The 17,814-nt window shown below is 37.3% G+C and overlaps 1 protein-coding gene across 6 annotated transcripts in view; it reads right to left on the bottom strand.

The window, feature by feature from the left end:
* The window catches only part of pcdh15b (protocadherin-related 15b), a 760,133-nt gene that overhangs the window by 341,899 nt on the left and 400,420 nt on the right, over window positions 1-17,814 (bottom strand). For all 6 annotated transcript variants that reach the window (XM_039771647.1, XM_039771665.1, XM_039771655.1 and 3 more), the window contains 2 exons: window positions 14,525-14,657; window positions 1,931-2,010 (listed from right to left, as the gene is read on the bottom strand). In XM_039771647.1, coding sequence (XP_039627581.1) covers window positions 1,931-2,010; window positions 14,525-14,657 — 213 coding nt within the window. The remainder of the gene's footprint in view (window positions 1-1,930; window positions 2,011-14,524; window positions 14,658-17,814) is intronic.

The raw sequence follows: 17,814 nt of genomic DNA, 5'->3' as shown, positions 1-17,814 counted from the left end.
AAGTGCCATTCAAACATCCAAAACATTTACTCAGACAGAAGTCAGTAGATAATACTTCTGTGGGACATGCCAAACCTGCTGTGGAAAAAATATATTAAAAAGTGAGATTCTAATAGCATACCCTCATCCCTCCAGAACACCTTTAAACAGTTTTTAATGACTTCAAGTTAGATTACTGTACTCTGCTCCACTTAATGAGAATTAACAGACTCTAACTGTCACAGCATCCTGCTGACTGTTCCAAAAGATAGTTAATGCCATGGCCTCACTAGATTTGTTCAATGTTTCAGAATCACACTGCACATATACAAAATAAGTGGTGATTGGTAAGTATTATTTTTCTGAACCAAAGTAATTGAACTTTAAATCACAGGGTGGTTGTTTCACTTTATTATAATTGGCAACTCTAAATTGGTCACATAGGAGTGGTGCAGGTTTATGCGTTAGTGTGTCTTACATTCAGGGTTGGTGCTCTTCTTGCATGTAATGCTGACCCTGAACTGAAGAGGATTAGAAAATGGATGTTTGGATATACAGTTATGTGCTGACTCTGAAATCTCTGAGCACTTGACATAATTGTTTCTTTTAATAATATCCATATAAAGATATTGCTTGCCTGTTTAACTTAATTATTCAAATATGTGGTTTCAGTAAAAAATCATAAGCTTATAAACTACATGGTGACTTCAAGGGAGAATGCTATCATTATCTGAATCACTGAAAATGTTTAAAGATTGAAATACAGTATTGTATGCAATATTTTTATTAATGTTAAGCATAAAGATTATTCTGTTTTAAAGGTCAGTATTGGTTGCTGTATTAATCAATTAAAATACCACCATTCATCTCATAGAAAAGTCAAATCCTTTAATTATTTATTCATTTATTGCTATCTCCCTAAAAGAAAGTTTTATTTGCCTAATGTTTTTAGCCATTTAATCCCCATCAAAGCCTCAGTGAGTCTGCTGAGGAAACTGGAATTAAATTTAGTAAGTCTGCAAGCATTATCACAAATATTTAGGATAAGTGAACTTAAATCAATGTGACTTTTATTGTTTCACTTTAACTGGACCAGCAGGAGTTTAATGTACTACAGAGGAATGTTTATGTAAATGTGATCATTTCGAGCCTATCTTGGACCCACTGTTAACATCTGAGGGAACCTGTGAAATTTTAAATGCCAGACTATACCATCTCCATATTGTCTTTAAGCAAAGGTACATTAATAGATAATATTTTCAGTGTAAATAGATTCATGTAAATAATTAGTATTAATGCTAGGTATTAATATATCAACATATAATAATTATACTCTACTGATATTTTTCTACAGACAGATTCTTTTTAAAATAATTAATTATTCAAGTATTTTCTGCAAGTTCCACTGAAGGGAGAAAAAAAATCAAAAAAAAATCTTTCACTCTTGGCCTTTTGTATTGTATTAATTAATTAACTACATTTCATTTGGAAGACATTTTATACATACAATATTTGAATAGTGCTCAATGCTGTTGCCTCACACATCCAGTGTTGTACACTTAAACATTTGTCTACATAAAATTTGCACTTTCTTCCCAAGTCCACATGAGTTTTCCAGTGGCAGTTTGTTTTCCTCCCATGTTCTCAAAGATGTGTTGGTTAGTTTGACAGGCGAGATTTCAAATTGACCCCCGTGTGAGTGTAGCTGTATGTAGAAGTGTGCCAAGCAATAGACTGGCATCCTGTCTCGGACAGTTTCATAACTTTTAATCAGTGCTGCTGACAAAATCTCAACTTCAGTGATCATGAGTTATATTTGAGCTGGTTTGAGACCATTTTGTATAGTGTAATGCTATTATGTATTAGATAAAAAAGTAGGATACGGACATTATTAATCAGCATATAGTTGTTAAATAAGGTAACATTGCTTTGCATTTAACCTTTGCCTTACCTCTGTGTTAGGTTAAAGACTTGTTGAGGATCTCCATTCTGGATACGGTAGGTTATTTGATCACCTTCACGGTCTGTAGCCTGAAGTGAAAACAGTAAAATAACAAGCAAATTGGTTTGCAGAATAGTGTAACTAATTATGACATCAGCCTGTCAGTTTATAGTAAATAGAGTAAAATAAATTATGCAGCAAGTAAAATTAATGGGATATTCACATACTCTTTATAGTAGGATAGCCAAAGTCTTAAACAAGAAAGAAGCTAATGTTTAAAAAAATCCACCACACACCATATACCATTAGCATAAAACTTTTTAAAATTCATGACTATAATTAAGGTAATACCTACAATTTAAAATACATGTTATTTTTTTTTCTAAAGCCATCCTGAAGCTAAACCATATGAGAAATAAGTGGAGTGCAATTAGCAATGCTTTAAAGTATGGAATCCATGTAACAAAAAATGTGCTACTGAGCTAAGAAAAAGATTTAGTATAGCCAATTTTCTGAACACTACTAACCCCAAGATGCACACAAAATTGGATGCTGTTTTGAAAATTAATATGGAAGCAGTTTAGAATGTGAAAATCATGAGGCTAGTCAAGACATTATCCAACTAAGTACAGCATCATCTTTGATAAATTATTATTAGACTGATTTTCGGAAACCACTGTGGTCTATCAAAAATACATCTTCTGACTCTCCTCTTCCATATCACAGAGTGGTTTATGAAAAGAATCACTGTAGACAGATAAATTTATTGGCCTCTAGTGTGCTTCTTTAAAGAACCATGTTAGTGATACTTTTATATTAGTTTAGCCTGATGGGCATGTACAGTAAACATTTTTAAATAAGCCATATCAGAATGAAGAAAAACAGAAACACAATCCAGGTACTTGGAATTGCTATCTAGAAAAAGTGAGTTGTCATAGAACAAGAGGTAGTGAGGCATGCAATTGAAACGTGTGAAGCAATTCTAACTGACTTAAGCAGAGCAGTGTTAAGAAAGAGTGAAATTCTGCATTGTAATATATATCTTTTTTTTTGCACAAATCTGAGAGAAACGCTGTGGGTCGAGGGGAGGGGGGCAAGGCCCTCCAGGTTTGATCGCCATGTATCATGGCCACGTGCTTTTCTCCCCACACAGGGGAAGCTCTCCTGTTAGACCTAAACCCAATCAGAAACACTGCCAACGTCTACTGATTTTTGAAGTTTGTCCTGTTTCACTACTATGTGGGTGCAGCCGTTGGGGACAGCAAGTATATATATATATATATATATATATATATATATATATATATATATATACAGTAATCCTCGCTATATCTCGCTATATCGACTTTCAGCGGTTTCACTCTATCGACGATTTTAAATGTAAGCATATCTAAATATATATCATGGATTTTTCGCTGGTTCGCAGATTTCTGCGGACAATGGATCTTTTAATTTAGGTTACATGCTTCCTCAGTTTGATTGCCCAGTTGATTTCATACAAGGGATGCTATTGGCGGTTGGCTTAAAAGCTACCCAATCAGAGCATGTATTACATATTAACTAAAACTCCTCAGTGCTATAAGATATGCTTCCGCGCGGTGCTTGTTTGCTTCTCTCTATCTTTCTCACTCTCTCTGCCTGACGGAGGGGGTGTGAGCAGAGGGGCTGTTTGCACAGAGGACACGGACGCCTTCTACAAAATGCCGCTTATCGTGGTGCTTCTGTATACTTAAAAGCATGTATTGATTTTTGATTGTTTGCTTTTCTTTGCAAGCTCTCTGACATTCTCTGCTCCTGACGGTGCTCCTTTATGACGGCGCTCCTTTGAAGATAAGATATATTTGCTTTCTTTTAATTGTGAGAAAGAACTGTCATCTCTGTCTTGTAATGGAGCACAGTTTAAACGCTTGACTAAAGGGTGTTATTTCATGTCTAGAGGGCTCTAATAATGTTAACAGTGTGGGAGAGTTTATAAGGGCTTAAAATATATAAAAATAACCATACAAACATATGGTTTCTACTTATGATTTTCACCTATCGCTGGGGTCTGGAACACAACCCCCGCGATCGAGGAGGGATTACTGTACCTGTATATATATATATATATATATATATATATATATATATATATATATATATACACACACACTGTATATATATATATATATATATATACAGTGGTGTGAAAAACTATTTGCCCCCTTCCTGATTTCTTATTCTTTTGCATGTTTGTCACACAAAATGTTTCTGATCATCAAACACATTTAACCATTAGTCAAATATAACACAAGTAAACACAAAATGCAGTTTTTAAATGATGGTTTTATTATTTAGGAGAAAAAAATCCAAACCTACATGGCCCTGTGTGAAAAAGTAATTGCCCCTGAACCTAATAACTGGTTGGGCCACCCTTAGCAGCAATAACTGCAATCAAGCGTTTGTGATAACTTGCAATGAGTCTTTACAGCTCTGGAGGAATTTTGGCCCACTCATCTTTGCAGAATTGTTGTAATTCAGCTTTATTTGAGGGTTTTCTAGCATGAACCGCCTTTTTAAGGTCATGCCATAGCATCTCAATTGGATTGAGGTCAGGACTTTGACTAGGCCACTCCAAAGTCTTCATTTTGTTTTTCTTCAGCAATTCAGAGGTGGATTTGCTGGTGTGTTTTGGGTCATTGTCCTGTTGCAGCACCCAAGATCGCTTCAACTTGAGATGACGAACAGATGGCCGGACATTCTCCTTCAGGATTTTTGGTAGACAGTAGAATTCATGGTTCCATCTATCACAGCAAGCCTTTCAGGTCCTGAAGCAGCAAAACAACCCCAGACCATCACACTACCACCACCATATTTTACTGTTGGTATGATGTTCTTTTTCTGAAATGCTGTGTTCCTTTTACGCCAGATGTAACGGGACATTTGCCTTCCAAAAAGTTCAAGATGGAGTCGTGAACACTGACCTTAATTGAGGCAAGTGAGGCCTGCAGTTCTTTAGACGTTGTCCTGGGGTCTTTTGTGACCTCTCGGATGAGTCGCCTCTGCGCTCTTGGGGTAATTTTGGTCGGCCGCCACTCCTGGAAGGTTCACCACTGTTTCATGTTTTGCCATTTGTGGATAATGGCTCTCACTGTGGTTCGCTGGAGTCCCAAAGCTTTAAAAATGGCTTTATAACCTTTACCAGACTGATAGATCTCAATCACTTCTGTTCTCATTTGTTCCTGAATTTCTTTGGATCTTGGCATGATGTCTAGCTTTTGAGGTGCTTTAGGTCTACTTCTCTGTGTCAGGCAGCTCCTATTTAAGTGATTTCTTGATTGAAACAGGTGTGGCAGTAATCAGGCCTGGGGATGGCTACGGAAATTGAACTCAGGTGTGATACACCACAGTTAGGTTATTTTTAACAAGGGGCAATTACTTTTTCACACCGGGCCATGTAGGTTTGGATTTTTTCTCCCTAAATAATAAAACCATCATTTAAAAACTGCATTTTGTGTTTACTTGTGTTATATTTGACTAATGGTTAAATGTGTTTGATGATCAGAAACATTTTGTGTGACAAACATGCAAAAGAATAAGAAATCAGGAAGGGGGCAAATAGTTTTTCACACCACTGTGTATATATATACTGTATATATATATATATATATATATATATATATATATATATATATATATATATATATATATATATACAGACACACACACATACACTGTATACACACCTTTTTTTAATACTTGCTTATTGCTAATTGAGAATTTTATTTTCTCGGTACATCACCAGAATGTTATGTGTATAAGCAAACATTACTACTTTTAAGTCCTGGAAGCTTTTGTTTCATTTCTTTTACAAATGATTTACTGAAACAGCCATTTTACAATGAATACAAACAAGGATTGACTCCTTTTATATTTACATATTATTATTAAAGGACAGAAAAAAAGAACATGGCCTTTGAATAAAAAGTAAAAGAACCATTTAGAGAACTGAACCACTGAACAAAGCAAAAATAATCAGAAAAATACTACTGTATATTAACAGAAATATTTAGAAAGTGAAATTCAGAAACCATTGTTGCTTTCCAGGAACTGAGTCTAACATCCCTCCTCAGAAGTAATTTGATAACAGTAAGCTTCAACACACATCACTTCTCCAAATTTCAATTATGGATAAATATTCCGAATTTAAGGAAAACTAGGATCTTTCATCAGTTAATACAAATTCTGATAGTGTAAATATCAAGGAACGATTGTAAAAATTGACTCTTGTATCTAAAAGTCTGATTATTGACTTTGTCGTTTGTTGTGGAGAACAGGGATAAATGCAGTCGTCATACTGGTCACCACAAAACTGTTTCAGAGCTAGCTGTTAACCTAATTTTTCTAATCAAGAGCACATCATCCCAAACTATTCCATATGCAAGGCAGGAAGTTAGCCTTAGGTTAGACACTAATTCAATACATGGTACACTAACATGCATATCCACACAAAACAAGTCAAATAAAATTTACAACAACCATCTTTGTATCATGCCCTTGCACTATGAAAGCAATAATAGACCATAGGATAAAGCCATTAACATGCAAATGAAATATTAACCAATTAACCACACTTCTGTGTTCTGAGTCAAATAGTATGTTCCCATTTTTATCTCATCTGCCATTAGTTGTGAATGATTTAAGTATTTTTGTGATTTCTCCCCTAAAAAGTAATTTTTGCTTTGGTTCAAATGGACTGACTATGACATTTACTAGTCAGTCTACAGTAAGGAAACATGTAATTCAGTGCTGCTTACACTTTTTATCTAGACCACAAAAATAAACTTTGTATTACATAATACAGTTTGTGCAACAATTCTATGGCATTATGTGAAATTGGCAACAACACACTCCTCCTGATTTATTTTAAAAAGTAAAAAGACATTAGACATGATTGCATTTAGCTTTTGCATAGTAATGACTTTTTATAGACAGAGTTTCTCTCTCTATACACATATATGTATATGTGTATATACAGTATACCGTATATACACACAGTATATTGTATCAGTGCATATCTGTATACCCCAAGACAGAGAGCTTATGATGTGAAGGATCAAGTTTATTTAAATTTCTAAATAATAATTCACTTAAAAAAATGGTTTTCAGGGCAAATTAACATAGGCCTGACTGTGGGGAAAAAAATAAAATTACTGTAGAAATATTACCTTATCTATTAATAGTAAGGCTTACCATTGGACTGCTTTAAAATAGCAGGATCTTAAAGTCAGGTCCACCAGTCATTTGCAGAAGACAGCTTTGTCAATTAAAATTCAACAAAATCTATGTTTAACTTAAGATTGGTTCATCATTTTTTATGCATATTGTCTTCAATAGCTGGTTAATATACTAAATACAATGTTTACAACAATGTGTGTAGATTATTGGAATGACACAGAGAAAAGCCAAGCAAAATGACACCTTTTATTGGCTAACTAAAAAGATTACAATATGCAAGCTTTCGAGGCAACTCAGGCCCCGACACAGAAACACTATTCTTATTATATCACAGCATTATATAACTAGAGACCTGGCTTCAAATTCTGGCCTAATAATTGAGTGAAAATTTAATGTTATTTCACTGTCCATGCAAGTAATTGATGGATAATGCGATTTTTTCCCTAAAGACATGAATGTCAGAGTGATTGCCAAGTCCACAACAGCACTGTGATTGGGTATGAATGTGAAAGTAAATGTGTCCATCAATGGACTGGCATTTGTTCAAAGTCTGTTTTCTGTCATGTGCCTGTTGCTGCCTAAATGGGCTTAGCCCCGGCACCCTACTCTGTGATGGGTTCAAAAAATAAACGAATGCATAAATGTGATTAAACAAAGTTGTAACATTGTTCTTAATTTCTTTAGAAAACACTTGGTGTCAAGATCAGATGGTGTTTAATTCTTGACGTGGTCACACACCAGTGATATCATCAGCAACTTGCACCAAGTTCTGTTAGATGTGGCTATGCTATACTAGCGTATATAAGCATGTCTTTGTTGTGGCATTTTTTCTGAACTTTGTTTGTCAGAGGCAAGTCAAATCACAGTGAAATAGCGAGGAGACTACAATTAAGATTGGAAACTCAACTTCTCCGCATAAGGTCAAGGAATACAATTCAACTGTTGGCTGGGATTGGCTCCAGCAGACCCCCGTGACCCTGTAGTTAAGATATAGTGGGTCAGATAATGGATGGATGGATGGATGGATGATTGGTCTTAACTTTTCAGATGCTTTGTTTTAATAGTTGTTCCTGTATTTGTTTAAACAATACACAAGATTGGCTCAGCCCTCTTGGTTTTTTTGTCTGTTACTTATTAATCTCATGTGTACCTAGCTATGTTTTCACGGACTGCCATATTTGATCACAACAGCATGTGACAGTGCTCACTTTCTAACATGCTATAAAAGGCAAAGTCACTATAAGAGATTTAAGAAATAAATATGTCTTATGTGGAGATTGGTGGAAATATAGCTGATTTATGCACGTCTTAGCATTGTCAATCGATATAAGGTTATAGAGTAGAAAAGGAGATGATCCAATGTTTAGGGCTGCACAAAGACTCTTTAATATATTAGGATATACAGTATTGTTCTCAAATGCTTTAAAATATGTCATTTACATTGTCATTTTTACCACAACATTAATTTTATGCAGCAATAGTATATATTTCACTCTCTCTTAACTGTGACCTTGATCTATGGTGAATATTCTGCTGTTGCTTTTGTATTGCCTTTGTTTACACTCCTGTGTACAAACATAGCTGTGTTTTATTTACTGCTTAGTAACATTCCTCAACTGTGTTTCATGATCGGGATCACTAAAAATCACATACAAAAAATCAGGAATGCTGAAGTGAGAGGAAGTCAAGGTTACTTACAATACTCAATTACACTAGAATTCAACATTTTAAAGTGAATAATGATACATGAAAACCCTAAGTGCCTATACTAGGAGAAAATGTTTTTATTCAACAAAACATTTGAGAGCAAATATTAAATACTTATTTCTTTGTCATTGGACAAACCAAAATCAGTGAGGGTCAAATAATTAACTGTACAAAACTCATTCACACAACAATAAAACAGTAAATATAATCAGATTTCACCATCACACAGCTATATTTTATTTCATTTTTATTGAATTTAATCTTGCTTTAAAATATGACCTTGACCTAACCTTTTCTTTTTTGGGAGATTTGACCTCCTTTTGTTAAACAATCTCAATTTATGCATGTTTGACAGTGCAACTGACAAGAATACCAGCAGCTATAGGAGTTTCTTGATGATCAGGTGCAAAATACTTGAACTTGAAGCTACACTAGTTCAGAGATGGGAAGCCCAAAATCTTCACATACGCAAAAGACCATAGGAAGACATCTTGTCAGATGTACCTATAGGAGTTTCTTTTTTTTATCAGCTGGATAAATTAATATGACAATCATGTTTTACTTCTAAAGCAGCAAAGCAGATTTTATGATAGATAGATAGATAGATAGATAGATAGATAGATAGATAGATAGATAGATAGATAGATAGATAGATAGATAGATAGATAGATAGATAGATGTTCACACACTATAGTCTGAAAAAAGAAATCTTCTGATTTGGCTGTTGCAGTCACAGTGAAACATTACGCAGATGTATTGCTGTTGGCATAAAGGAGCCCCAGTGGCATTTCTTGACACACTTATGCTGAATGATTTGTTAACTGAATATACTCAATGTTAGTGTGTTGCGGAGAGGATGTGCAGCATTGTTCATAATGCCATTCAATTCAATCATTCATTCATTTTCCACTGCTTATCCAAAGCCAGGTAGTGGGGGCAACAGTCTTAGCAGTGAGGCCCAAACATCCTTTTCCCTTGATACACTAGCCAACTCATACTGTGGGATTCCAAGGCATTTCCAAGCCATTTTGGGCCTTCTATGGGTTCTCCTTCCAGCTGGTCATGCTAGTAAAACCTTCACAGGGAGGTGTCCAGGAGTCATCCGAATCACATGCCCAAACTTCCAGGGGGTGCAGAGTGTGTCCCATAACCGAGCTTGCCCTTTTAATTAGCTTCTTGACTTGAAGTGGCGTTACCGGCCCAGCAGACCACAGCACAGAAAATTGCACTGGCCGTCACAGTGTTGTACAAGATGTGAAGGATGTCACTATACTTATGTCACTACCTTTAGGCTTGCCCTGAAGCAGGAGGTTCCCAATGTCATGAGAAACAGCACAGAACTGTAAAATTCTATTACCCTATACACATTTAGTATGAGTGCTCCTTTTACACCCTGAATTAAACAATTGCAGGTTGCTCCTTTCTTCCTGAGAAACTACTATCCTGAAATCCACAATCTATTTATGGAACGTAGCTAATTCAACTAACCTTAAGAAGAGCAAACTTAAGACAAGCAAACTCATCTAATATCTGTTCCTAATTATCTATATTATTGAGTTAACTCATTCAATTTTAATTTTAATTGAAGTTGCAGAGTTAAACTGGGCAAGAAGTAGAGGGGCAAAAAGATGCTACCAATAATAAAAGAGCATGAATTAACTGAGTTGTTAAGAAAACACATTTCTGAGCAGTTATAGCATTTTGATAACTAAGTATAAAAGCTGTAATAATGACCATGATGGGGCAGAGGTGAATTTTTGGCCTTATAATACATTAACAGAGAGCAGCAATTTGCATGGTGATCTTCAGTTCACCATTTAACTAGTAATAAAATATACAGAAGTAGAAAAAAAGAACTGGGCACCAAATTTTAAAGTGGGCATAGCTTGAAATTTAAACATAGCTGGAAAATAATGGAAGTAATGTCTGCAACTACTGAATCCAAACAAGAGTAATTAAGAAAGCCACTATAAAAAAGCAACAGATATTTACTTTCATAGCTAAACATAAGACAGAGATCAGCTAATGTCATGTCATTAAAAGTGTAGCTCTACAGTACAGACTGAAACTACAACCGCATAGAACCTTCTTTTTCTTAATCTTTTTATTTACTAAACAGCAACACACTCATATTTGTGCAACTACAGAATTTGGAAAATATACCTCAAACTGCATGAGTGGAGTTAATGCAACTCATAGACAGAATTAAAAATAAACAAAACTGAAGCAGGTCTAGTTAAGTTTCATGCATCTTCTTCTTTCGGCAGCTCCCGTTAGGTGTTGCCACAGTGGATCATCTTCTTCCATATCTTTCTGTCCTCTGCATCTTGTTTTGTTACACCCATCAGCTGCATGTCCTTTCTCACCACATCCATAAACCTTTGCTTAGGCCTTCCTCTTTTTCTCTTCCCTGGCAGCTCTATCCTTAGCATCCTTCTCCCAATATACCCAGCATCTCTCCTCTGCACATGTCCAAGCCAACGTAATCTCGCCTCTCTGACTTTGTCTCTTAACCGTCCAACTTGAGCTGACCTTCTAATGTACTCATTTCTAATCCTATCCATCCTCATCACACCCAGTGCAAATCTTAGCATCTTTAACTCTGCTACCTCCAGCTCTGTCTCCTGCTTTCTGGTCAGCGCCACCGTCTCCAACCCATATAATATAGCTGGTCTCACTGCCATCCTGCAGACCTTCTCTTTCACTCTTACTGATACCTGTCTGTCACAAATTACTCCTGACACTCTTCTCCACCCATTCAACCCTGCCTACACTCTCTTCTTCACATCTCTTCCACAATACCCATTACTCTGTACTGTTAATCTTAAGTATTTAAACTCATCCACCTTCGCCAACTGTACTCCCTGCATCCTCATCATTCCACTGACCACACTCTCATTTACACACATGTATTCGGTCTTGTTCCTACTGACCTTCTCTAGAGCATATCTCCACCTGTCCAGGGTCTCCTCAACCTCCTCCCTACTATTGCTACAGATCACAGTGTCATCAGCAAACATCATAGTCCACGGGGACTCCTGTCTAATCTCGTCTGTCAACCTGTCCATCACCATTGCAAATAAGAAAGGGCTGATCCCTGATGTAATCCGACTTCCGTGTTGAATGCATCCGTTGCTCCTACCGCAGACCTCACCACTGTCACGCTTCCCTCGTACATATCCTGTACAACTCTTACATACTTCTCTGCCACTCCCGACTTCCTCATACAATACCACAGCTCCTCTCGAGGCACCCTGTCATATACTTTCTCCAGGTCCACAAAGACGCAATGCAACTCAACTCCTTCTGGCCTTCTCTAAACTTCTCCATCAATATCCTCAGAGCAAACATTGCATCTGTGGTGCACTTTCTTGGCATGAAACCATACTTCTGCTCACTAATCATCACCTCACTTCTTAACCTAGCTTCCACTACTTTTTCCCATAACTTCATGTTGTGGCTGTTGTGGCAGTTTTATTTCCCTGTAGTTACTGAAGTCCTGCACATTCTCTTTATTCTTAAATATCAGCACCAGTACACTTCTTCTCCACTCCTCAGGCATCCTCTCACTTTCCAAGATTCCATTAAACAATCTGGTTAAAAACTCCACTGCCATCTCTCCTAAACACCTCCATACATCTAAAGGTATGTCATCTGGACCAACGGCCTTTCCATTTTTCATCCTCTTCATAGCTGTCCTTACTTCCTCCTTGCTAATCCGTTGCACTTCCTGATTCAATATCTCCACATCATCCAACCTCTTCTCTCTTCGTTTTCTTCATTCATCAGCCTCTCAAAGTACTCTTTCCATCTGCTCAATACACTCTCCTCGCTTGTGAGTATGTTTCCATCTTTATCCTTTATCACCCTAACCTGCTGCACATCTTTCCCAACTCAGTCCCTCAGTCTAGCCAATCGGTACAGGTCCCCTTCCTCCTTAATGTCCATCCTCTCATATAACTCATCATACACCTTTTCTTTAGCCTTCGCCACCTCTCTCTTCACCTTGCCTTATCTCCTTGTACTCTTGTCTACTTTCTGCATTTCTCTGACTATCCCACTTCTTCTTTGCCATCCTCTTCCTCTGTATACTCTCCTGTATTTCCTCATTCCACCACCAGGTTTCCTTTTCCTCCTTCCTCTTTCCAGATGTCACGCCAAGCACCCTTCTTGCTGTCACCCTTACTACATCTGCTGTAGTTTCCCAGCTGTCTGGTAACTCTTCACTGCCACCCAGTGACTGTCTTATCTTCTCCCTAAACTTAACCTTGCAGTCTTCCTTTTCAACTTCCACCATTTGATCCTTGGCTCTGCCCTCACTCTCTTCCTCTTCTTGATCTCCAACGTCATCCTACAGACCACCATCCTATGCTGCTTAACTACACTTTCCCCAGCCACCACTTTGCAGTCTTCAATCTCCTTCAGATCAACTCTTCTGCATAGGATGTAATCTACCTGTGTGCATCTTCCTCCACTCTTGTACGTAACCCTATGTTCCTCCCTCTTCTTAAAATACGTATTCACCACAGCCATGTCCATCCTTTTGGCAAAATCCACTATCCTCTGACCTTCTTCATTCCTCTCCTTGACACCATACCTACCCATCACCTCCTCGTCTCCACTGTTCCCTTCACCAACATGCCCATCGAAATACGCTCCAATCACCACTTTCTGTCCCTTGGGTACACTGCTCATCACTTCATCCAACTCACTCCAAAAATCTTCTTTCTCACCCATTGCACACCCAACTTGCGGTGCATATGCACTAACAACATTCATCATCACACCTCCAATTTCCAGCTTCATAATCATTACTCTGCCTGACACTCTTTTCACCTCCAAAACACTCTTGACATGCTGTTCCTTCAGAATAACTCCTACTACATTTCTCCTCCCATCCACACCATGATAGAACAATTTAAATCCACCTCCAATCCACCTGGCTTTACTCCACTTCCATTTAGTCTCTTGCACGCACAATATATCAACCTTCCTTCTCTCCATCATATCTGCTAACTCTCTTCCCTTACCAGTCATACTGCCAACATTCAAAGTTCCTACCCTCAGTTCCACTCTCTTTACTTTCCTCCTCTCCTCCTGCCTCCAGAGACGTCTTCCCCCTCTTCTTCTCCTTCTTCGGTGTTCTAACACCAGCTACTGCTTTACATAATGCAGTAATTTTGTACTTGTGGTATAATCTCTGACATCCAAAAAACTCTTGAGCTTCCATGAGAAATATTTTTCTCAGGGGGCATCATTGGTGGTCTTGGGTAAGAATAGGATTATTTCTGTGATTGAAGAGTTACTGTGATGGTATTGTTTCTAGTGTGAATAAGATCCACTCAGAGATACTAAACACACAGCACTGGATTGAGGGGTCAGATCTAAAAATTTCTCTTCTGTATTAATATAAAAAGCAGCCAAAATAGCAGAAGCATTTAACCGGAAAATATATTGTAGATTACATTGGAAACATAGACATTACAACTGGAATGATTAAATATACTACAAAGCAATTAAATTGTAATTAAAACTATAATATCAAAATTATGGTACAGTATATACAGTATTCTGTGGTGCACTATACTACCCTATACTATCATTCCTAAACTGTTTCCGACAGTGGTCTATATGCAGGCTTTTGCTTGCTTTCATCCCAGTTAAATATTCCAAAGAATTTACCTGTAAATTGAGCAAAATGGCACCAATCCTCATGGCTTCACTGACTTCAAGGCTATACATGAATTGTGGGAATCTTGGTGGGCTCTGATTGTTAGGTGGCAACACCTCTATGTATACTGTTGTTATGGAACTCCTAATAAAAAAGGAAACCAGCAATAATTCACTTAAAAATCTTAAAATTAAACCCATGTAAAGAAAACAACACATAAAGATATCTGTAATAAAACTATACAATCCAAATTTAAAATACTATTATAGCATTTCAATGATGATCCAAGTTATACAGTATGAGATTAGTCAATATACATATTGGATTGGAATACAGAAATCAGTAAGACCATATCCTTTAAAAACTTAATTATTCCATACCCACGCAAGTTTCATGGTAACAATCAAGACAGAATCCTACAATCAAATCAAATCTGTAACGTAGGCTTCATAAAATATCTAAATATAGATTCAAAAAGTAGAAAGGCAAGTATTAAAATACTAGTAGTCTGCAATGATAATAGAATAAAGAGCAGTAAAAGCAAATAATTGTATAAACAAATTAATAATTTATTTACATTTTAGTGTCCTTTACTAAGTTTCTACTGTAGCAAAAGCAGTGTGGTATAACATACTGATAAAATGTATGGTGCTACTGTTTCACAGCTCAAGAGTTCTTTGTTTCAGTCTCAGTTCGGCTTCTGTTTATGTGAAATCTTGTAGGTACTCGTTTTTAATTTCACATCCCAAAAACATGCAGGTTAGCTTAACTCATAACTGTAAATCTGTCTGGTATAAGTGAATGAGGATGCATGAATGAAGACACCCTGAGTGGGATTAGTGCCCTATCCACACCCAATGCTATTGAAATAGGCTTGGGTGCCCTATAAAACTTGATAAAGTTTAAACTCCATTTTCCAACTCTAAAGGAAAATGCAGAACATCTAGCCAGAATCTGTAGACAAATGTGTGTTGTTTTCTATTCCAAAGCCATGAAGAGTGCATGTACACGGAAGCCACAGATTATGTACCCTAAGATAGCAGCTGAGGAAAATCATTCAAACATGTAGCACAAACTAACACATAAATGAAAGAGAGCAGATATAGGTTAGGAGCACATGCTGATACAGCGCATTGCCACACCCGCCACATGACAAACCAACTCAGGATCCCAGATTAGGACCCAAGTGCAGCCATGATATGAGTGACACATCAGCACCACACTAGTTCAGATGGAGTGGAGCAGTGTGAGATTTATTATGGTGGCTGGAGTGCCAATTCTGCCCCCAGCCCCCAGGTTTTCCCTGCAGGTTGAAGGCCCTACAGCGGGAGCCACGTCAAACAGCCGCCTGGAGCATGACAGGACAATGCACGATCCGTGCACGGGATGTGATCCCCCGCGATGACGCAGTTAACGATGCCCCGCCCATAAACGCCCCCATGCGCTTTCTAAAAAGATGGTTGCAATGCTGTATAATCCCGCCAGATGGAGCATTGACTGCTTCAGTTAACTGCAGTGTGGGAGTGAAGTAGAGTTTCAGAGTGGAAATAATAGATCGTTGTTTGGAACATACGCATTTCATGTCTGTTCCGTTTCTACAGTAATCTGTGTAAACACATTGTTAAAACAGAAACGTTTTTTATATTCTACTAGTAGATGACAAAATGTAGGCATAAACTATATAATGTATGAAGCCTGAAGTATCAAACAAATAATTTCACAAAAGATACAAATCTAACACAATTGCGCTTTTATTCAAAAATATAACTGCAGAAACAAAAACCCTTTAACATGCGACATTGACACCCGTTTATTATGACTGCCTCCGTAGAGCAATAGAATCAGCTACCGGCTGGGAATCAAAAGGTCGCGAGTTCAATCCTGCACCACTCTGTTTTGAGAAGTAAACTGCTCTTAGTCTTACTATTTTAGAATAAAAACATACATTTGATTTCAGTCTGCAACAGCCAGTGTAATTTATGATACTTGTTAAGGTTCCCCGCTGGGGAGAAAATGTATTTATTTTTAACCTTCGCCGTTCTGCCTGCCTGAACTCCCTGTCTATCTATATAGTAATAACAGTAATTTTATTATTATATAGGAGCTTCCCTGTCTGCCTGTCATATAGTGCCTTTCCTTCCCACCTATCTATATATCTATCCCCTTAGCTGTTTTTTATATATCTATTATACAGTGCCTTCCCTGTTTATTTATATATCTAGTGCCTTCTCTGCCTGTCTGTCTGTCTGACTGCATATAGCGCTGAACTTACTGCTCTGTACTATTCTGTCCTCTGCATGTCCTGGAGTACAAAAGAAACACCACCATACAGCAACATGTGCGAACTGGCAAGATCGGGGAAAAAACACGCGGTCACTGATTACAAACCGCAAGATGAATGAAAGAGACAATATATGTAAAACATCATCGCACTAATGCAATATTATTTGAAAACGAACAGCGCCAGATCGGTTTGAATATGCCCGATCTGGCGCTGTTCGCTTTCAAATAATATTGCATGTACTGTGCATTGAAACTGCTGCACTGAATAAGCTGACTCCTTCTGTAACAGCGTCAGCGTGTATTCAAACCCGATCTGACGCTGTTCGCTTTCAAATAATATTGCATGTACTTAACTATTTTAGAATAAAAACATACATTTGATTTCAGTCAGTCTGTAAGAGCCAGTGTAAATGCATGATAATTGTAGTTAGTTAATTGTTAGCTTTTTTTTTTTAAATTCAGTTCCATTCTCTTCCATTCTCTCGGTCGCGTTCACGACCCCCCCACCCCCCCATCTGACAATGCTGTTTTCACATAAAGACGCGCTATAACTCAAATGTGATGGGGGGTAGGGAAGGATCCTGAACACGACTGATTGAATGAAAAGTGAATTAAAAAAAAAACTAACCTTTACAAGTATCATAAATTACACCGGCTGTTAAACACTGAAATCAAATGCAGAGACAGATTAAATCCCCATAAACATTTACACTTGAAAATAATACTAACAGAACTAAACAGTTCCAGAGGGTTTGCGCCTGTTATAGCAGGACAGGAATCACCTACAGGATACCACTGTATTTTTCACTGCTTATATATTTTTGCCATAGTTTAATTTGGTTTTACACGATTTCATATATTTGTGTGTGTGTGTATGTGTGTGTGCAAGAAAGAGTGAGAGAGAGAGCGCGTGTGCAAGAGAGGGCTTATATTGTGATTTGTCCACGGTTAAAGCCTGGCTTACTACTAATAATAAAAAACATTTCAATGTTAGCAATGGGTCTCAATCAAAAAATCA

Source organism: Polypterus senegalus, chromosome 1 (assembly GCF_016835505.1).
Source record: "Polypterus senegalus isolate Bchr_013 chromosome 1, ASM1683550v1, whole genome shotgun sequence".
Classification (NCBI taxonomy): Eukaryota; Metazoa; Chordata; class Cladistia; order Polypteriformes; family Polypteridae; genus Polypterus; species Polypterus senegalus.
Note: the sequence above shows the minus strand (reverse complement) of the source record. Positions and strands in the feature narration are given on the sequence as shown.